This window comes from Anopheles ziemanni, chromosome 3 (genome assembly GCF_943734765.1).
Source record: "Anopheles ziemanni chromosome 3, idAnoZiCoDA_A2_x.2, whole genome shotgun sequence".
In the NCBI taxonomy this organism is placed as follows: Eukaryota; Metazoa; Arthropoda; class Insecta; order Diptera; family Culicidae; genus Anopheles; species Anopheles ziemanni.
Window position 1 is genome coordinate 28,864,793 of NC_080706.1, and position 20,702 is coordinate 28,885,494.

Genomic DNA, 20,702 nt, shown 5'->3' on the forward strand with positions numbered 1-20,702 from the left:
GAAAAGATTTGTTAAAATGGTTCTCCTTCATGTGAAACGTGGCGAAGAAAGCCAATTTTTGTACGGAACGACTACCGCTGTTCGCGTAAAGCAGTTAGCTTACGAGTTGATCACTATCTACAACGGCCGTTTGAAAGTGAGTCGTGTTTGTTCAGGTAAGAGGAAACAGATTTCACAATCAGTAAAGAATTCTAAAAGGGTCAATTTTGAATTATGTTTTTTTTGTTCACAGAAATCGAGGAGCTTGCCAAGCACGGTACTATGCTTCCACCAGATATGCTAGGCCTAACGGATGAGCAGGTCGAAGAGTTGCATCTGGTCGACGAGTGGGCCGATACGTGTATTCCGTCCGGAGGTTGGCGCTTCAACCGGGACCCGGTCGGACGTCGCAATGGGCACCAACCGCAGCCGAAGATGGGTGAAGTCCTGGCCCAAGCGGTGGAAGATGCAAAGACAATGATTTCGAAAAAGCTTGTGAACGAAAACAAACTGCTCTCGCAGCGTAATGTTCAGGAGGCTTTGGATTTACTGCGTGGAGCAGTAACCATCGTGTACCCGATGCAGCTGCCACCGCACGATCCGATTCGTATGGAGTTTAGCAATACGGAAGATTTGACCGGCACACAGGTACACCCGAATGAGACAATGGTGAGCAGCCAAACGAACTGGCTAACTGTATCCTCTCATTGTAGGCGTCTTTGGAAGTGATTGAGCCGTCAAAGGCTCAGTTATGGTTTGCCGGAAAGTTGATGCTGAATGATAAGCTCTTGGGTGAAATCGTGGGACAAAATGAGAAGACCAAGCTCATCGTAAAGCTGGCCAAGTTGAATGAGGGCGCTCCGGGACGCGAACCGGTGATTACGGAAGATGCCAGGAAACAAATGATGATGCATGCTTATCGCCGCCAGGAAGAACTGAAGGTAAGATTTCACTCGTTTCCCTTTTCTCTGTTTACTATAATCATTTTTTCAATTTAAATTCTTACCGGGGGTACAAAACAATGTCATCGATTACGCATAATCATAAATTTGTCGAAATAGTGTTTTTAATCTGTCGTTCAAGCATTGCTCTATATTTCATAAATATATTAGGTTTATTTAAAAATGTACAAAGGTTTTAGATGTGCTAGGTTTCATATCAAAGATTGATCGATAAAGCATTTCAAACTCACTGGCATTATCGAGAGTTGTCTGACGATTTTTGTTTGTTTCGTTTTTTGGTGATTAAGCTGATCTAGCTTGATTTTCCATTACTGTTCTGATTTGCTCACTCTTTCCTCGCATTTAAATGTTTATATATTTTCGCGCTCGTTCTTTTGATTCAAAAGCTGATAAAATATATATATTTATTCGAACTTAGCCTCATTCACCGCATGCACTGCTGCTCGTCTCTGCCGTTGTTAGAGAGTGTCTATAAAGGCGGAAACTTTGCATTAGTTTCGAATTGAAATAACAACAACGTGGAATAGATGAAAATTGTCTTGAGAGTGTGGAAAAACGGGAAAATAGAATAACAATTTGCTCTAAAAATACTCCCCGCAGCCAATCTGCTTTCGTCAATGTGTCTAACTAGAAATGAGAGCCTAAAACGAAAACGTTCGTAAAATTCTACCCGGAACCGTTGTGGCCTAATCGGAAGGGTGCGATGGGACACATGATTGTGCCGCCGGCTGCCTAGCTGAAATGATGCCCCACATTACGTTGAACCCTGCTGGTCCAAATCCGATGATCCCTTGTAACCTCCCCTTTTGCGCCTGCTCTGCAAACTTATTGCGTATTTCGTGGAGGTCGACAGATGTTTGTTTGAAGCCCTTGGCATGATGTGCGGTCGATGGGTCAATACATGGTGGCTGGTGAGGCTGGTGTATGATGCTGCAATCCGTTAGTTCATCGATCTGCCTCTATTTCGTAACCCGTCCGTGCGTGGATAACATCGTTAGGCCGCTGATGCACGCCTAAATTTTATCGACAAACTCCTGCGGATACTCAATTTTCCACGACTCCTTCCTTTCGGCGGTGTAGTTGTTTCATAATGTTGTGTGTTTGTGTAGTTGGGTGTAGGTGTCAATTAGAGAACGGGCAGAGCAGGGTTAGTAGAACGGTTCGGGAAGATCGATCGTTGCATGGTTGGGTTTCGAAGGGAGTCGGTTGTTTTGGTCGGGGTTGTGTTATTTGAAAGGAAAACAAAAATGTTGGCATTAGACAGAAACACATTTCACTGTGGTTCAGAGGAACGAAATGGAGAGATTAAAATGAAAGTAATCAACGAGAAAAAACGGGATTCAAAGCTCAGTATCTATGTAAAGCAAGAGAGAATGGAAAATTATTCAACGGACACAGTGAGCTGAAGCATTCGTGTTCATGTATGCTTTTCCTATGACGCTGCTGCTGCCTGCCTGCAAGGAGCCAAATGGAATCCGTGCAAGGAACTACTGCCGGATTTTCGTTTCGCTATCGCCTAGCGATCCTGCTTTTCTCCTGCCCACAGAGGGAAACTCCATGGAGGGAATATGTTTACGATTGAGTATCAGTTTGCAATGAACGTGGTTTGCTCGTCAATCTTTATCACAGACGAAATCAGAAGTAGCTTCTTTGGAACAAAACAAACTAACACGAAACACACGAAAGATGCAGAGCGCGATGTGGCTGCATTCGGTTGGAATAAAATGTATATACATCCGTTCGGGAGCAGCTTGGACTGACTGCGCCTCAAGTGGCACTAGCGTGTCACCCGGTGTGTCTGTGTGGAGTATGCGAGCAAACTAATTGTTCCAGCTGTACACGGCTCGTTTTTACACTATTTACAGTCTATCTAGCAGATCGGCGACGAAATGTTTTTTCGTGTCTTTAATTACACATGTATTTAACAGCTAAAAAGACGCTCCCTAGTCACACTGGATGCAGCGCGCAACGTTAGCTAGTATAAGCGATTTCCGATTAATCTGGTCGTATGCATTATCTAAGTAAGGTGACTACGTTTCTGTGTCGTTATTGTATCTCGATCAAGCGCCGTCCCGCTCCCTTACCAGTCGCTGGGAGCGGGCGGAGGTTGCAGCCTCGCAAAGCAATGTAAAGCCGTACGTAATGCAAGTACTCTATCGATCGTCCGCAACGATCGGAGGAGCTAGGCGGAAAGCTGTTAAACGGTTAAACTGTTGGTGTTCATGCACGTGGTGGAGTGAATCTTGCTTACAAAAACCGAACGAAACGAAAAGCGATACAAGTTGAAGTACGTTAACTTTGGTACTACGGTATATCTTATTTACTAGCTTGACGTGAGCCCGCCGTCGTCCTGTTGGTTTTGCTGATGTGTTCCGAAACCGTCCATCGGCTGGGCCCTATGCGTTTCTGTGAGCGCTTGGGGTCCTTGGGTAAGGATACCATCAACAAAAGGAACAGAAGCTCCCACCCGCTCGCTAAGGGTGTCTCGTTAAGGAGTGGGCGAGTTGCTGGTGTGAAACCAAAGCGACCACATCACGAGCGAGTGACGAACCGTGGGTGAGGTGGTGGTGATAAGATTGCTGGGTGTACTGCAGTGAAGTGTACTTTCAGAACAGACAAAACAAAACGTAAAAATACTCGGAGGCTGCAATTTGCTGCTGTGTGATAAAAATGTGAACATGTTTTTTTTCTTGTGTATGGGGAAGTTTTTTGTTTCTTGTTTTCAGTAGTCTAGTTCGTCTTCCTCATCGTCACTACGGCATAGAAGTTTGCTATAAAAATAAAGGGAAAAGAAGAAGAAGCACTCATGAGCATCGTAGAGGCTAGGACGCGTAAAAACAAAATCACAAAAATATCGGGTCTACTACTGCCGAGCTCGTGATGGATGTGTTTCAATTGTGGCGGTTGAACAAAAAGTGTATATCCTCCACTGTTGATCGATGCTGCGTTTGAATTGAAAAAATGTAAGTGATACTATAAAGGTCATAAAGTTCTTTTTATATAAAACCCTGTACTAGCGAAAATTATCGCTTCGAAGAGCGATCAAAACTTCAATCTACGAAAAGATCACTAAATAGAGATGTATCTAGGCCAAGATGTTAACAATTTTGCGCTTTTAACGCGTTTACGCTTGCTTTGTCAGTGTTTGAAAACCGTCGAGTTAAATTACAAAAAGGGAAAAAAGTTTTTTATAAATTTTAAGTTTAATGTTTTGAATGCATTTTGAGATTTGCGTGCCGTAAAGATTAAAATTTAAAAATTCTAATCTACACCGTAATATGTTTTGCTATTGGGCAAAAACCCGAAATTTTAGTATTTGAACAATTTTTGTAGTTGAAAAAATTGATGTAAAGGTCTCAAAAGTAGAATGTAGCTTTTATGTTAAACTTTCTTAAAGTATGCAAGAGACAAGTTGGTGATTAATATTACATTGCTTATAAGGCGATAGGATAGCGGAGTGTTCAGAAAAAAAACAGAAGTAAATTCGGTGAGGTAGAGGAAAAGTGTAGGAAACTCATAAAACGAATACTTAATTTGATACACACAAACGCGCGCACACATACATCGAGAGAGCTATGGTGAGAGTTAAACAGAGGGTAGTTTAGAGGGGGGTGGTGAAAAAGGTGTACAGGTATCCGTAATAGGATCAATGCGGATTTGCGTAGGGACAACGGTGGTGATAAATGGCAGTGAGTAGTCGGTGTTGTTTGACCGGTCCTAGTGAATGTGACGCACGGCACACAACTCAAGGCGGTGACAGTGGTTTGGGAAATGGTACTATGGGGAAGATGGGCGGTGTTGGTGGAAGAAGACGCCAGGTACCAGCATAGGAGATACCCTTGCACCGGGTGCTACGCAGCAGCGCCAAACCGCGCACATAGCCTGAGAAGGGTGCCTTCTGAGGACGGCACACACTTACTTCTCTTTCGTAGGATACTTCTCCGCGTAGACCCGAGGCGACTTGTGGCAGGCTTTATCACAGCAAGGACAGTACCAGTAGCTCAGCACACCGATCGATACGGCGAACAGCACGTTCGGGATGATCAGCGACAGTATCAGGTGCTTCAGATTGTCATCCCAGGAGTAGCGGGCGACCACTATCTCCGGATAGGCACGGCTGTAGTAGCAGGGGAACGGTTCTCCGACATGCGTGTAACTGGGGGTAGAGGCATAGACAGAACACATGCTGGGTTAGCTTCGGCGCGGCGTAATGGTCAACCCAATGAAAGAGAGACAGTACATACCCGTACTGGTTTGCAAACTCCGTACAGTTCACCCGCGGTGGGTAGCCGCAACCCTCGGTGTTGACGAGGAACTTGGTGTCCATGACGTCCCAGTCTATGCTGTCGAGCTCCCGCGGATGCTGGTGCCACTCGTGGAACGCTATTTTGGTGTAATTTACAAGCAACTGGTGACACCGGATGGCCGCCGTTGTGCAGCCCTCCCGGCACGAGCTCCACGTGCAGTTGCGCATACCCTCGGCGTAGGTATGGTCCGTCACGATGCACGTCACTGGGATGGGATCGTAGTCCGCGACGATGGTCGAGATCGCGGGATCCACCACGAACGGGATCAGAAAGAGAAATGCAAACACCGACAGAATCGCGGTCGTTCCTGGCAATAAGAAAGCACAAGGTTGATAAGTATTAGCGGCCTTCGATGGCTAGCGCTACCCCGTACGGCCTACCTAGACAGAGTGATGTGTAGAATTTCGCCTTGTCCAGGAACTCGGAGATAAGTTCCTCGCGCGTCGGTGGCCGATCTTCCCGATTCGATTCGTTCAGGCTCTGTCTGCTGTGCGTTAGGCTTGCCTTGCTGTTGTTTAGACTCGGCTTGCTCATGGTCAAACTCGGAGCCCCCGAGAGGGTCGACGAGGATGCTCTGAAGTCGTTGGTGGATCTCATGTCGGGATGATATCTGATTACTATAGGTGATGGTCCGTGGTGCGCGATACTGATGAACACTGACGACTGACTTGGCTACTTGGCTGACTTGCTAGTAGTACTTGAATGTTTCTTGGTCTGGGATGGCGCTAACGATGTCGCCGGATATAGCTACCTTTCTTTCCGCGAGCCCTTGCTCTGTAGATGCTGGTTAATGGCTCTATCGGCAGACTAGTATTATGAGTTCTATTTGTTCAAGCATAATTTCCTACAGGATGACTTAGTATCTAGAGGTGCCCCGCCCCGATAGCCTCGTGGGCTCCGCCGGGCCTAAGGAATCTTAAGTGGAAAGTCGCACGTTTTGGCGCTGGTAGCGGCGTTAAAGTGGCAGACCGCTTTCGATCGTTTGTCGGTCCAAGCTTCGTCCGATCTGCGCTTAGCCGCGTACAGGGTGAGGTGACGATCCTCTCTGCCGGCGCTGTGTCGCTAAACGGCTAGTGTTTGTGTATATTGCTATAATTTTTTTGGTATGTTGCCTTTTCAAATGTTTATATTCCTTTGTGCTACTTGTTGTTTGTTTGCCTCGATAAACGTGTGCTGTCCGCTCGCACGAAGCACACTTGCCTTTGGTGCGTAAGCTTTCAACAGCTCGTTCGCTCCATGTTCACGCATTCCTCCTACTTGGTTGGGTCCGGTGTGGGTCCAATCCGCTTGTTTCGATGATCCAGCTTGAGCCGCTCGTTAGTTGGCTGCTCGGATTGTTTCTCTCTACCTTGCTCTCCTCCTTCACTGCCGTACGCTTCTTCGCCTGGTGGACGACGCCGTCGGGCCGCGCCGTGCCGGAACTGCAGAAACGCTAGCGAAGAATCGCGACGACTCCTGCTCGCTTCTGGCGTTCCGTCACAAGCGTCGATGTTGTGCCCGTGCGCCCGATGGTCCGTCCCGAGCGTTCCACCTCGCTGCGATACCGTACGTCATCAATTTCGCGGTTTGTAGAGTTTGGCGACAATCGAAAATGAAAAACTTAACAACACGAATCTTTTGCACACGTGCGGACTCACTTCTTCCGTTTCTTCTACTGTCCTGTACTCCTCTTCCACCGTCCTGCACTGGGTTTCACTACTAAATGTAACGCAACGCAATGGTATGCACCGACAAATGAACAACGGGCTCAACGGAATAGTTCGCTCTTATAGAAACACATTACACATTACTTAACGATACAATTGGTTTCGGGGAGGGTTTTTCCGGGGCATGTCCGGGTTCGGTTTCGATTCGCATTAGTGTGTCGGTTTGCCGGCTTTGTTGTTGACCAATGTAACCGGCTCTCCTAAAAGCTGTAGGGTGCGGTGTCTCCCTGGTGGTGCTGTTGTCCGCCAGCGACTCGATCACACTCCCGACCTAGCTAGGTTTCTGCCGCGTGCTTTTATTTAACGTCCCACTGCGGCCTACCGATATTGAAGGTTTCTAGCCTTCCTTTCAACACCGGCAGCAAAGTGCTCGAATGTTTCTGCTTCTCTCAGAATCATCCGACTTCCACTTGCTTGTGGTTGCTTGGGCGGATATTGCTGTTTCTGCTGCTGCTGCTGCTGCTACTGCTGGCGGAATTTGGTGCTGCTGGTTGGCGCTCTTCGCTGTTGAGGCAAGCCTTTGCTGCCCTACCGAAAGCGAAGATCGAAATTTTCGTACAGAATACCGCCTACAACACACCCACTGCAGTCGTGGCCATCGAGAAAAGCACACACACACACGCACGCACACGCTGGGAAATATCAGTAGAACATATCGGACACACCGTAGTAGGTTCTCGTTCGTTAGGAGTGCGCGGAAGGGAAACGGGAGTGGACTGGGTGGGTGGGGGGGGAGGTATAGACGATAGACTGAAGTATACCGATTATCACTCTGGCCGGAAACAGTTCTGCTTTTGTTCGTTTGTTTGCGTTTGCTTTTTATTAGTGCAGAGAAAACACACCCGATTGATGTACTGGACTATCTTCTTGTAGGAGAGGAATGCCTGCAACGAAAGGGAAAATGGGACAGCAGAGGGAAAGAAAAAAAACAACTTTAAAATTGTTGCGATTGTTACGGAACGTAAACTGCTTCATGCACACACACACACGAGTACGATGCTAGTAATACTTAAAGATGTAGAGAAAACAATGGACACACAGCATCTCGGTGAGAAGGAAGGAGGAGGAGGAGGGTGTTGCACAAATGTAATTTTTGGGGAGTGTGGGGCTTGTAGGACGGGAAAAGTGTCCCAAAAGGATTCGAACGCGCTCGCAATTGCACAATTTTCCCAGGCGCGAACGAATGACATCATCAGCATCGTCATTCGCGCCACGTCCGTTCGTGAACCGTCGTCCTTTAACACACGCTTGTGTTTTCATTCTTCGCGGAACGGAAAGCTCGGCACTCCAGGGAACATACCCAAACACACGCACGCACGGACACACAGCATGGATGGAGTAAAAAAAACGGGAGAGTTTCCGCCTGGGTACCATTCGGTCGGTTTGCCTGCACCGTTCGCTTGATTTTGGTGTCAAATGGATTTCTGGGACATGGACAGAGTGGTGACGGAAGAAGGCTGACGGCCGGCCTAACGTTTCGCTGTGTCGAATCGCTTCGCCGCTCCACTCCGCTGGGGCCGATGTTGTGCGAACGCATTTTTAAGTTTAATTTGTCAAAATTTTAGGCACTCATGCGTGGCGCTTCTTTTTGGCCAGATCCAGATGTGTGGCTACGGGTAGCTCATTTGCTCAATCCGAGATCCAGGAGACCCGGCGTCCGATCGGCCGACGGCGGAGGTGGAGGTGCGCTGCTTTCCGTTGCACGAGGATTGGATGGGGACGACGGCCTGACGGGACGAACGGGTTGTGTTCTTATGCGACTTGCGAGTGGTTGCGCGAGAGAGAGAGACAGAGAGCAGAGCGGAAAACAAATAAGCCCAAAGGAAAAGGATAAGCGAACCGAGCAGCTAACGAGGGAAGGGACATGCTGGTATGTGGGGGTTTTGGGATGCGGGGACACATAGCGGGATGGCGAGCAATGGGGGGTTTTTCCGGACGGAGGGACAGGGGGGATCGAGTTAGTATGAATCTCAGCGCCTTACGTGATGGATCTCAGAGAGCCATAACGGAGTCTCCTCCACCTCCACCGCCGTCGCCGGAGTTGGCCTTGTCTTGGTTCTTGGCGGCCCCGTTCGCCACCACCGGGTTCTTGTTGCCGCAGCCGACGAAGCGCATCTTCGCGTCGTCCCCGACCTGGATCGTGCGCTGGCAGAAGATGAGCGTCACGCACGAGATGGCGAACAGGATGGTCGGCACGAAGAAGCCGAACACGAACTGCTTGTAGGTGGTCTCCAGGTTGAACCGGGCGACCACCTGCTGCATCTTGCTCTTCGAGTAGAAGCAGGGGAAGCGGGCGCGCGCGTTGTGGTCGGTGCCGTCCTTGCCGAACTCTTTGAGGAACTCCTTGCACTCGTCCTGCAGCGTGTTGACGCAGCCCTCCAGGTTGATCATCAGCCGGCTCTCGTTCGAGATGGTGAGGTCCTGCTCGAGCGGGGCGATCGTGCGGATCGGCTTCGACACGGCGTAGTGCAGGTAGGACAGGTAGGTGAAGTTGGTCAGGTCGGTGAGCTCGGTCTTCTCCAGCACCGAACCGTTGACGCAGTCGGTCCCCTCGATGCCGTGCGACGTGTTCTGGATGAGGTAGCAGGAGGACATGATGACCTTGTCCTCCGCCTCGTTCCACACCTCCTGCTTCGTCTCCAAGTCTATCGCGCTCGAACATTGCGAAAGATAAACTTTATCTCCACTTAATAAGATCATGTTCTTGTTCCGCGTCGGGATGTCGACGCAACGACGATCGCAATTGTATGGAGTTCTTATCTTTCGACATGTTCCCCGATTGCACGAGAACAGGCCGGTGATGTCGATGCAGGTGATCTTGCCCCGCCGGCCGGAGCACTTGAGCGGCGGGTCGGTGTTCTTGAACACGCACTCGAACGCGTCGGTGATGTTGATGCACATGCCGAGCGTGCAGTTGAACGTGCCGGTCAGGTTCTTGCACTCGTCGGCGATGCAGCGGGCCTTCTTCGCGTTCTCCTGGTCGATGCCGTAGCACGTCTTGTTCGCCGAGTTGGTGCAGTTGTTGAACAGCAGGCTGCTGCCGTTCATGCGCAGGTGCACGTAGATCTGGATGCAGGCGCCGGACGTCTTGCTCAGGCACCACTCGCCGCACGAGCCCCACTCGCACGCCTCCTGGTTGAGGCTGCGCGTCGTCGTGCACATGACCGGCGTCTCGTCGATGCCGCTCTGGAAGGCGCGCGACGACGGCATGTAGATGGCGACGGTCAGGTAGACGATCGCGACCGTGCTCAGCACGAACGTCAGCTGGCACACGCAGATGATGCCGCAGATGCGCGTGTCCTGCGGCGGGATGATCAGGTCCTCCTCCGGGGTCGGCTTTTTCTTCCCCATCGCTGCGTTCCCGCGGCCACTAAGACCGTCCTAAGCTTCTGGACACGTTTCGCTTCAAGACACTAACGCGCGATCAACCCTTCCACGCGCTGATCGACTCTAACGCGAGTCTAACGTTTGCTTTCCACTACCACACGTGTCTCCAGTCAGTACACAACAATTACAGGTAAGAGATAGGACACACAGGTTGTTCCAGCTACCTTAGTAATACCGTGGGGAAAATTAAATTGAAAATTGTCCTGCGTTTTTACAATGAGATCACGCTGTGAAGGTGTTTCGAAAAACGGCGTTACCAAAGTGTTTGCTATTTACCTTCTATACCGCAATTCGGGCAATCGTCGGCCGTACACTAGCTGCCTCCGGACATCGGATGCACGTTTCGGCTGCGAGGGCCTCGCGAAAGCTCACCGGACTACTGGACTTGGGCAGGTCGATGGTCGCCGTCTGTCACGACAGCCCTCGGTACGGCTGCACCCAAGCACCGTAGCGCCACTGCAGTATTTTGTGCCACCCGTTTTGCGTCGGGTCGCCCGCTCTCTTTCACTCGTCCTCGCTCGCCCGTCACCGGAGGGGCCTGCCCAAAGGAGGCGCTCTGTGTGTGTCACACGCTGTATAGGAAGGTGAAAAGTCCACAGATTAGCCTACTCGCTCCCGCAGCACGGCCCCAAAGAGGCAAAATTCGTATCATGCAATCCACGGCTCGACCGTTTCGTCCTGCAAACCGTTGCCTTGTGGCGGTTAGTGGTGGTGGTGGTGCGGTGTTTGCCTGTATCTTTACTTTTCTTTTTAATTCAATTTTACTAATCCCTGGCCGCGCAATTTGATGAACGAATGTCCAGTTTTTAAAGGCGATGGCTCTGGTGTCGTGCAAAAGTTTGACCGCGCATCGATTTCCCCCCACAGTGGCACCAGGATAAGGACGAGAAAAATCAATGTTCCTGCCTCACACACAATGCACACACCACACAGGGCACACGGCACGGGATGGTCTGGGGCAAGATGAAAACTGAACTGAACTTCGAATAGGTCTTTCGGAGTAGGTTGAATATCAATTCCAACTCGCTGCAGTTCACCATGGAGAACGCGACGAAAAATTGGAACAATGTCCTTCACGGGCCCACTCGAGTCCTCGCACTTTGCAAACTGACTCACACACACACACACTCACTCGCACACACATACACACACACACGTACACACTGGAAAACTACCCCTTTTCGCTGGATGTTCTTGTGGTTCGCTGCGTTCGAGCAATCCGCCTTCCTTCCTGGCCTGGCCGACCGGGACTTTCGGACTTAGACTAGAGACTAATGGCCGCGGTGGTGGTAAAACGGTGATATGCAATTACATTCCGAACTCCCTGCGGTGACGAATTTCAACTAGCACGGCCCTGGCCCGATGAAGCCTCGCACTGCACGCGCTGCGGTCGTCATCTACCCTATGAATGAAAGCTGCCCGCCGTGTGGAAAACGGTGAGAAAACTCGCTCGAATGTTCTGCCATTCGACTCGTGGGGCGCGCCCGTGCGCATGTCCGGCGGTGCGAAAAAGCTCGCCCACCGGGGGCCGCGTGTCTTTCCGTGCCGTTCGCAGGACGACAGCCTTCTGTTTGATTGATACTTGGCAACCTGAGCCGTCTTTCGGGATTAACTGACGGGTTTTTGTATATTTGTTGTACAAATATTTGCTGTGGTTTGGAAAAGATATAATTTATTCTACTTGCCGTTTGAAACAAAAATCAAAAGAGATGATATGAAATAGTTGCGCTCGATGGAGCAGCCTGGTGGTTCACTCGATTATGGACTGTCAAAATTTGTACACTACTAAAATCGCTTACCTTTTTTATTTCAATTACTGAAAAATACTGACGTTATGTTTTTTTTTTTTAAACAATCTCCAAAACACATACATTTTACCATAGGAAAAATCTTCTCTACATTCTTCGGCTACGGGAAATGCTGAACTCCTCGTCTGTAAGGACACTTGCACCAAAGATTGCATGCAAGTGCCAAACGACAATGCACTTTCGCGAAAGGGAAAACCCTTTGTTTTTAACAATTCCTCCTGCGAATGAAGACTAGGAACTCTCTTGTCAACAGTCACAGTCAACAGGAAGCTTTCGGAGAGCAGGGTCAGAGTTCACGAGACAGTGGAGCCTTTTAGTGGTGGAGAGCTGCGCTAGGGAAGAGAGCGAGAGAGCGACAGTTTAAAGTCCTCCAGCCGAAGACGAACGCGAGAGCTCCCCAGTTGCCCACTAGTAGTGGCTGGCAGCACCATTTCTGCGGAGCGCAAAGCTGCCATGATGAGCTAACAAGGGCTCAGTCGCCATTCAGTACGTGAGGACGTTCGATTGTGATAATATCCATAAGCTATGTGTTTAGGGAAACTTTAGTTTTCTGTTTGTTCATTTGTACATAGTGGCAGGTGTGGGGTCTGAAGATGATCATTAAGTAAGCAGGGTCGACGCAAACCGTCCGGAAGCGATATCTGTAGGCTCGTTTTATGTTTCCTTCATTTTTTTCCCTTTCGCTGACAAACCCCCTCGACAAGATATTAGTAGTGAGTGTGTGGTGTGGAATGCTTGTTGTTTTTCTTTTTCCCTTTGGTAGGTCGAATTAAGTGTGTTGCTTCCATCACCAAAGTCGTCCAGAGTCGGGATGGTGTGGATTTTTCTTGGAACAACACACACACGCGCACCCACAGTGCCGCAGCGTGCCAAAGGTGGCGTTGGAGGAGGCAGTGGTCGGCTAATGATCCTGGGATTTTCATTCACCCAGAAACGGATTACCTTTTGTTTCAAAATGCACACTCAGTTTGGCTCAGGTTGGAATGTGTGAAGGCTGTGGCTGCCGTGGTCTCGTGCGTGCTTTAGCGTGAAGTGGCCGAGTTGATAGGAGTTGAAAATCTTGAACCAGTGGTTTGTGGGCCGTGGTGAAAATAAAGGCTAATGCTTGCGAACATCAAGATTCCATGCTCAGCTGTGCGTTCTCCGACCTGGAAGTCCCTCAACGTTGGACAACTCTGCGGTACAGATGAAATATTTTTCGCCAAACTCATTGTGTCATCTTCTGCAACCCGAGTTGCTTTCGGGTGGACGATTCAAGATTGTACGGTGTGGTGCAGTGCTCGCAATTCCCGGATACCTTTGAAGCGAATGCAAAAAACAAGAACAGTCTAAGGACTAAGGACCGCAGCCAGCGCCGGAGCCGAAGGAAACCGTTGGCGAGTGTCAAGAAGAAGGAAAAGTCGGTGGTGAAAAATCAATGGTTGGTTCGCCTCTCCCAACGGGGTGGAATTTCTTCGGCGCTGGGCCGCTGGATTTGCGAATACGCGACGGAGGACCACAGACAGTGACTCCTTTGTGTGTGTGTGTGTGTTTATGTGTGCGCTTTCTGTTTGATTTGTTCACCTTTTCTGTGACCAACAAGACACGGCCCCGACCGTTTGCTCCCCAGTCGGCGCCACCGGGCGGTTAGTCAGCCTAGCAGAATGCTCGGGGCTTTTATGCCAGAACGTCGTTTGGATGTAATAATAATACGGGTACACACAAGCTCTCTTTCTCTCTCTCTTCCACTGGCATATCCTGGATTTGGCCACCCGGGTCACCGGTCCGGTCAGATGAAACCGGCGCGCAGTTTCAGTTTTGTCGTTGTTTAAACTTTCGAGCAAAACCAATCACGACGATAACCCCCCTCCAGGCTGCAGTGAAGGGATTGCCGTTTTTCTTTTGGCTGGCTGTTTTTCATTTCATTTTCCAAGCACGCAACCAGCGCAATCGGTGACACGCCGTGGTCGGTGAGCAATTGCTGCAACGAAAAAAAAAATAAAAAAACAATCCCCACTGCCAAGCGCCAGAGGCGAGTGAGTCAGCGGAAGGCCTGGATCAATGTCGGGAGCGTTATCCTTTCCTCCCGTGCAGCGGAATCCCGGGTACTGGGGCAAACACCGACGGCATAGTAGGTGGCCGTTCGGGGGGGTCGTGTTCAGTTCTTGGAAAATTGCTCCTGTTTTCAAGTGGGGTTGAATTTCCATTTCTTTATTTTTTTCGCGGAGAAACCATTTAGAATGACCTCCGTGAGATTTGCGTGTTTATGACGTAAAGTGTGTTTTCGAGATTGTGTACGTGTTTGGGTGTGAGTGTGATTGCGTGCGTGCTTTTGCGTATATATACTCGTACTGCACTGAAAGGAGTTGGAGTTGTAGGTAGGGAACAGGAAAATAAAAAAAAAACATTGAAATGAAAACACGCGCACTTAGCTCCCATCCTCCCCCAAATACCACCGCCTTTTGTACCCTGTTCTGATCCTTGCTGCTCCCAAAGGCTGTTATTTTGACGGAACCTTTTACCGGAAAGTCGAGCCCACGAACATGACTCCTCTGCACACGCCCGTCGCGTTTCCTTGCCTTCGCTCAGTACTTGCGGTGGAAGGACCTCACGCGACAATTGTTATCGCTCCCCGAGGAAATTACGATACCAAGGGTGCATGTTCAGCCCGCTACTGCATGAGCTGAATTTCATGCGAGTGATTCCAGGAAGACTTAAGCCCTGGAATTGCGATTAATCATGCGCAACAGAAGTCAGAGGAGAAGTCGAGGGTCTATCTAATTGCCACCCTTTTGGTAAAAGGTCAATTTATCAATCGTCTGCAATATGTCCTCGTGGACTCAGGGGTTTGACCGTTGACGCAATACCAAGCCGAATGCGAACGTAAGAAGGTGTTCCCTTGAGGCGAGGCTGTGAATTTGACACGCTTCAAATGACCCCATCCGCGCTCGATGAATCCACCAACCGCGCAACCGTGTCGAAGTCTCCAATATCTTCGATCTGAAGCGACGATCAAAAATGGAAACTGAAACGTACGTAACCATATCCCGCAAGCCAGGGCCAAGGGGCCAGCTGCCGGGCGGGGTAAAGAGTTGGTTAATAATTTAAACTGTACACTGTGAGGGATTCGATTTTTTCCCATTATTTTTTCATCAAATGCCACCAGCACCAGCGCCACCATGGTACGACTTTGGAAGCCGTTCGAAAGAGGAAGTTTCACATCCACACATCCCGGCTAGGCATAAGGGGTGGGAGGAAGGGAGGGGGTTGGAGAGGTCACGTGCGTGCACCCGAATCTCCTTGTGTGCCGCATGCGATGGTTTGTGTGCGGCCATTTCGAGGAGAAGAGGAAGGGGTGTGGGGAGAGGTCTTTCTGGTTTGTTTTTCATTTTTGGGATTTTTTGATCAATAAAACTGCCCGAAAATGATACGCCCGGCTCGGCGTATCGCGGATTGAACGGCGGAATGGGAATTTGAAAACCGTGCGAGAAAGACAGGGAAAGAGGGAGGAGACAAGGAAAAGCAAGGCGAATAAATAAAATTATTTATAATTCAAAATCACAGTGAACACCGCATGCAATAGTTATGTAAAGCCGGCTGGAGTGAGTGAGTGAGGCAGAGCAGCAATAGTTGCAGCCGGGAAAAGGGGCTGTGGGCCAAGGGGGTGGAGTGGGCCCTAGCGTGACGTCGTGCGGCACCCGGTTATAGTTTTCCTTTCTTTCGCTCGCGGAGTGGGAAAATGAAAAAAATCGCCCAGAACGGGAAATAATAGCAATTCGGCCAACTGCGAGGCCAGTGACGACGAGCTGCGTGGAATGAAGAGACCTCGTCCGGTTCGTCCGGTTCAAAAGTTGTGAATTTTCCTTCCTTCCGGAAGATCGAAACCGTCTCGCGTCGTCGGAGTGAACCAAAAGGACCATCGCCCTCGGGAAATATGGTAGACGCGGTTACCCGCGAAGTGCTTGTGAACTACTACGGTGAAAAGTGTCTGCCGAAAAGGGTTTGGATCCGGTTTCGTTGAAATAGCGGCAAGAGCGTGTGTGTGTGTGTGTGCATGAGTGTGGCTAAATATATCGTGGGCTGCGGGCAAAGTGAGCGAAAAAGGCGGAAGAAAACCGCACACATCAAACAGTCAAAGACAAAGTCAAATAGCGACCGAAACGGCCACCGTTGGGGCCACCGACTACGACAACGGTTCGGTTGAGGACCGGGCCCGTTAACGTCAAGGTACCACCGCCGGTGGTGGTGGTGTGTCTTTTCGATCGTGTGCCCTTGTGCCGCTGCAAGCGGAGAGTGAAAGAAAAGAAATATCGCACCAAAAACGGCACAAAGCGCCGTACCACCGTTTGAATTAGTGTCCTTTGGTGGAAGGGGTTTGCGTTGCGTTTTGTTGTTCTGCCCTCCATCCGTTTGCTTCCGTCTGAAACTCCTTGGACGTTCCCAGAACCCACCCGGCAGGAAGGTGGTACTGCTGCAGCACGGCCATTGGTGCACGAACACACACACGCACACACACTGGCGCGTGCGAAACCGAGTCGCACATGACATCGGACGCACCAGCTACCAGGAATAATAACTCTCTCCGGTCAGGTGGGTGCCATAAACACGCCACCGAACGGTCGTGCTAAACGCGCGGAGGTCCTGTGTGCGGGTGTGAACCGACGGCACGAAGGCGGCAGTTTCTGTGAAATCGCACACTGCACGGTGCCCAGTGTGTCCCTGGTATACGCAAATATCGTTGCTCAGAAAGAACGCAGGCTTCGGCTGGGCCACGCCAAACAGTGGTGTCGGGTGTGTCGGTGCTCCTACCGACCAATTTATCCTGCGGAATAACAACTGAAGTTTTCGAGGTAGTCGCGGTAGTAGACCGGAGTTGTGTTACGCGTGGCTCAGTGTGGTTCCTTGGTGAACAGCGGTACGTGTTGGGCGGACAGCGCCAATGATGGATGCCCCGTAAGATGCCAGATCAGCAGCCTGTAGCAGTAGTGGTTCTGGTGTAGTACTGGCCGTAGGCAGCGACGATAGTGTTATACGGAGCCAAGTTCTGGACGGATATTTCCTGCGACTTGGGTGTAGTCGACCTGAGACATCCTAGATCCTTAGATCTAGAAGGGTTACCAAAGCTCGGAACAGCAACAGCTACCATCGGCACATCACAAACGGCAGGAAGATAGTCGGTCCACCAGGCAGCAGCTATGGATGAGGAAATCGTTCCTCGTACACTGCGCGAAAAGGCACTGTTCTACACCACGGCCTTCTTCATCCTACTCGGTACGTTCAGCTTGTTCGCCTTCCTGTTCCTGGTGCCGTTCGTGATCGAGCCGGCGTTCCAGACGATCTTCATGCAGTTTGATGAGACGCCGGCGCAGTGCATGACCGCGTACAATGAGCATCTGCGTGGCGCGAAGAACTGCTCCTGGTCATCGTGTCGCGAGGGCTGCACCAAAGACATCTACACGTGCCAGCAGATACGCGTCAATTACAAGACGGCTGCCCAGGTAGCGGCCGAGGCCGCCAAGGAAGCGGCCGCCGGCGATCAGTCTAGCGTCTCTCCGGCGTCCTCGTCGACAGCTTCCGGCGGGGGTGCGACTGCGACAACTTCTTCGGTGACAAAACCCACTGGTGATAGTAGCATTAGTAACGAGCGTAGTAAAGATAGTATAGCTAGTAGCTCCAATAGCGTAGAGGGCAGGCAACCGATCAGCACGTCCGACGGCGAGAGTGGGGCCGCGGTTCGGGCGGCCACTGCAGGAGGCAGCGGTGGAAGTGGAACCAGCAGCAGCAGCAGGTACGGCAGTGCCCTGAATCGGTTCGAGCGTGCGATCCGGGCGGATTATGAGTACAGCGACACGCTGGTGGGGAACGCGAACGGGGGCATTAATGGGTTCAGTGACCCGAAGAGCGGCTTCATCAGCTCGATCATCGACGATGAGAACGCGTTCATCGAGTACCCGGAGGAGATGACCGGGCTGATGGGTAACGACTCGGAGTGGTACTTCACCGGCGCCCGCCTGTACCCGAACGTCAAGGGCTGCGGTTACCCACCGATGCTGAACTGTACGATCTGGACGAAGAAGTACTGGACGATCGGCACCAACTTCACCTGCTACTACTCGCGCGTCGACCCGGAGCTGGTGATCAGCGATCTGGACATGTGGCAGAACACGCTCAACCTGGTGTACGCGATGGCCATCCCGATACCGTCGTTCATCATCTCGGTGATCTACCTGGCGTTCGCGTACTTTGTCATCTTCAACGAGGACGAGGAGGCCGCCCTGCTGGACAAGAACGGCGAGGAGGAGGGCGGCGAGGACGATCTGCCCGAGACGGACGAGGGCAACGACAACAAGATCAACAACGAGAACGAGGTGGAGGTCACCGCCAACCACATCAACGAGAAGCAGCAGCAGCAGCAGCACCGGGACTCCACCGACGGGGACAATGTAAATACGACCGCCACCACACCGATCCAGCCGCCATCGCTGCCGAACGGTACCGCCAATTCGATCAACAACACCAACACGACCGCGACCACCAACACGAACGGCTCGTCCAAGCCGATCACGCCGAACTCCACCTCCGACCTGAACTCGTTCGGGCACCAGCTGAAAGTGAAGATGGCCGACGAGATGTCGCGCGAGTCCATCGACGGCGGTCTGCTGTCGAACTCGGCCTCGTTTCAAGGGTTAGTAGATCGACATTCATATTGCACTAAAGTTCAATGTTCGCATATCCTTCCACTGTCCGTCCATTTGTTTGCTTTTCTTCTTATCGATTGGGGATCGGTTTCTATTCCTCTGAATGCTTTGTCATTTATTTGTAAGTCATGATTCGTTTGTAATTTCATTAGATTAATTTAAATGTATTCAGAATGGTCCATTAGAAGGTCTTTAACACTGAAACGTAGAGTCGATAACTGTACATCGTTCATTCTTTCGACATGCTGCAAATATGTAAATACGTTAACAAATATCAATCTCCATAGCGGTTCGTTTTAGTCTGAACCAACCGTCGTTCGTCCCAGTTAATGATGTGTCTCGATCGTTTATAATGAACATTGGTGATTTTAAAGTCTGTTCCAAATTTTGAAGGTGGAACGAGGGCAAGCGGTGTGCCAAACCGGCATTGGAAACCCGGGCTGTCAGTTTGCGTTTTCGATTGTATCAATATTGTTGCTGTCGACAAGCTCATCGCCGTCGCCGTACGCTCCATCACGGTGCTATAGGGCGCAGTTGTCGTCGTTGCCGTCGTGCCAACAGCCAGCTGTTTTTATGGTGCATAATTGCGATATTCCGTTTGACGTGAGGGCCGCCGCGGTTCCTCGTGCCATTGCCGTGACAGCCGCGAGCGAACCCCATCGTGTGCGCCCCATTCGTCCTTTGGCATTTGCTCCTGTTTGGCCACTGGTCGTGGTACCGATGGTGTGGTGGTGGTGTTGGTGCCGAGGAACATGTCACTGCCCAGGAAGTGCGGCAATGGGTGGACCGGGTTTCCAGAGGCCGGGGAAATTGCGGAAGCATGGCTAAAAGGGGCCAAATTAGCGGTCGCCAACGAGTTAGCTTCTCAACGATTATCGATTGCACACGACCCTTCTGGTGCTGGTGCCGCCGTTCTAGTGGCGCCGTGGTCCGACGGCATGGCCCACCCCTTTTTTCTTGGGTGGTGGCCCCGATTACCAACGGCGTTTGTTTTTTTTTTGTTTTTTTGCTTTGTCCCCACTCGGTTCTTGGCGTCGGCAACGGGGAGTCACGACTGCACGACCGTTGCAATCGAGCGTGCCAACCGCGGCAAGGCCTTTTTCCGGGTGGTATGAGGCAGGATCGCAATGTGGAGTTGTAATTCAATTTTTGGCGCCAAAATTCAATGAGGAAAGTCCAAATCATGGATGCGTTGTAGTGTGATACGGTGCGCGACAGCCGTTCCCAACGCGAGGTGCTGACGATACCAGACAAGAATGTGCGATTGAGTTGGCATGCGGCCAGAAATGCTGGTATTCGATTTGGCCACCCAAGGATGGGCCGGGATGCAAATAATCTACATACAGTACAGCTTTCTTCGGCTGAGTGTATCATCCGTTGAACGGCGATACAGGTACATCCGTGGAATCGCTAAAAAGCTGTAGAGTGAGCTCTTAAATGTGCCAAACAAGAAGCTCCATAAGACTTTTCCTTTTTTAGACATTTTGCAGAAGTGTTTATAAATTAAATTACTCACTTAAATCCTTTTAAATCGATGGGTTGCGATCACTTTTTTTCCTTTTCTCATCCAAAATTTATTTTATGTCGTTTCAGAAACTTGAGCAAGACGATGACGACCAGTATCTCGACTCCGCCTGGTCCGATAGCCGCAGTCTGAAACGTCAAGTGCACGGTTTGGAGGACGTTAAGTTTAAATTCACAAAGTAAAAATTGGCTTATCTTATGATTGTTAAAAAGCCTGAAACAGAGGATCACTACCTAGCGAACTTAACACAGGCGGCCATCTCGGAGCGAAAGAAAAACTTATTAAAAGCTGCTAACGTAATACGCCACTAACCAGCATTAAATCATTCAAACATCTAAGCTACGACCACTA

The 20,702-nt window shown here is 50.4% G+C and overlaps 3 protein-coding genes across 3 annotated transcripts; 1 reads left to right on the forward strand and 2 right to left on the reverse strand.

Moving 5' to 3' along the window:
• The first annotated feature begins 16 nt into the window (after positions 1–16).
• LOC131289665 (cilia- and flagella-associated protein 298) lies at positions 17–20,533 on the forward strand. Its single transcript, XM_058318963.1, has 4 exons — positions 17–155; positions 233–627; positions 693–920; positions 20,420–20,533. Exons 1-4 carry the CDS (start codon positions 17–19, stop codon positions 20,531–20,533), a joined length of 876 nt encoding a protein of 291 aa, XP_058174946.1.
• LOC131289666 (protein tipE) lies at positions 3,664–5,845 on the reverse strand. Its single transcript, XM_058318964.1, has 4 exons — positions 5,629–5,845; positions 5,186–5,555; positions 4,861–5,097; positions 3,664–3,712 (listed from the first exon to the last, which is right to left on the reverse strand). The coding sequence occupies exons 1-4, from the start codon at positions 5,843–5,845 to the stop codon at positions 3,664–3,666; spliced, it is 873 nt and encodes a 290-aa protein (XP_058174947.1).
• LOC131289664 (uncharacterized) lies at positions 8,947–10,305 on the reverse strand. The gene has a single exon (XM_058318962.1). The coding sequence runs from the start codon at positions 10,303–10,305 to the stop codon at positions 8,947–8,949; it is 1,359 nt and encodes a 452-aa protein (XP_058174945.1).
• Positions 20,534–20,702: the final 169 nt, after the last annotated feature.

What these genes read in the sequence shown, in the direction of transcription:
- LOC131289665 (XM_058318963.1), top strand. Translation starts at nt 17, where the DNA reads ATGGTTCTCCTTCATGTGAAACGTGGCGAAGAAAGCCAATTTTTGTAC. An exon ending in AGTGAGTCGTGTTTGTTCAG is followed by an intron (nt 156 to 232) that starts GTAAGAGGAAAC and finishes TTTTGTTCACAG; the next exon opens with AAATCGAGGAGCTTGCCAAG. An exon ending in GCCGCCAGGAAGAACTGAAG is followed by an intron (nt 921 to 20,419) that starts GTAAGATTTCAC and finishes ATGTCGTTTCAG; the next exon opens with AAACTTGAGCAAGACGATGA.
- LOC131289666 (XM_058318964.1), bottom strand. Translation starts at nt 5,845, where the DNA reads ATGAGATCCACCAACGACTTCAGAGCATCCTCGTCGACCCTCTCGGGG. An exon ending in GAGTTTGCAAACCAGTACGG is followed by an intron (nt 5,098 to 5,185) that starts GTATGTACTGTC and finishes CTCTACCCCCAG; the next exon opens with TTACACGCATGTCGGAGAAC. An exon ending in AAGTATCCTACGAAAGAGAA is followed by an intron (nt 3,713 to 4,860) that starts GTAAGTGTGTGC and finishes TTATTTTTATAG; the next exon opens with CAAACTTCTATGCCGTAGTG.
- LOC131289664 (XM_058318962.1), bottom strand. Translation starts at nt 10,305, where the DNA reads ATGGGGAAGAAAAAGCCGACCCCGGAGGAGGACCTGATCATCCCGCCG.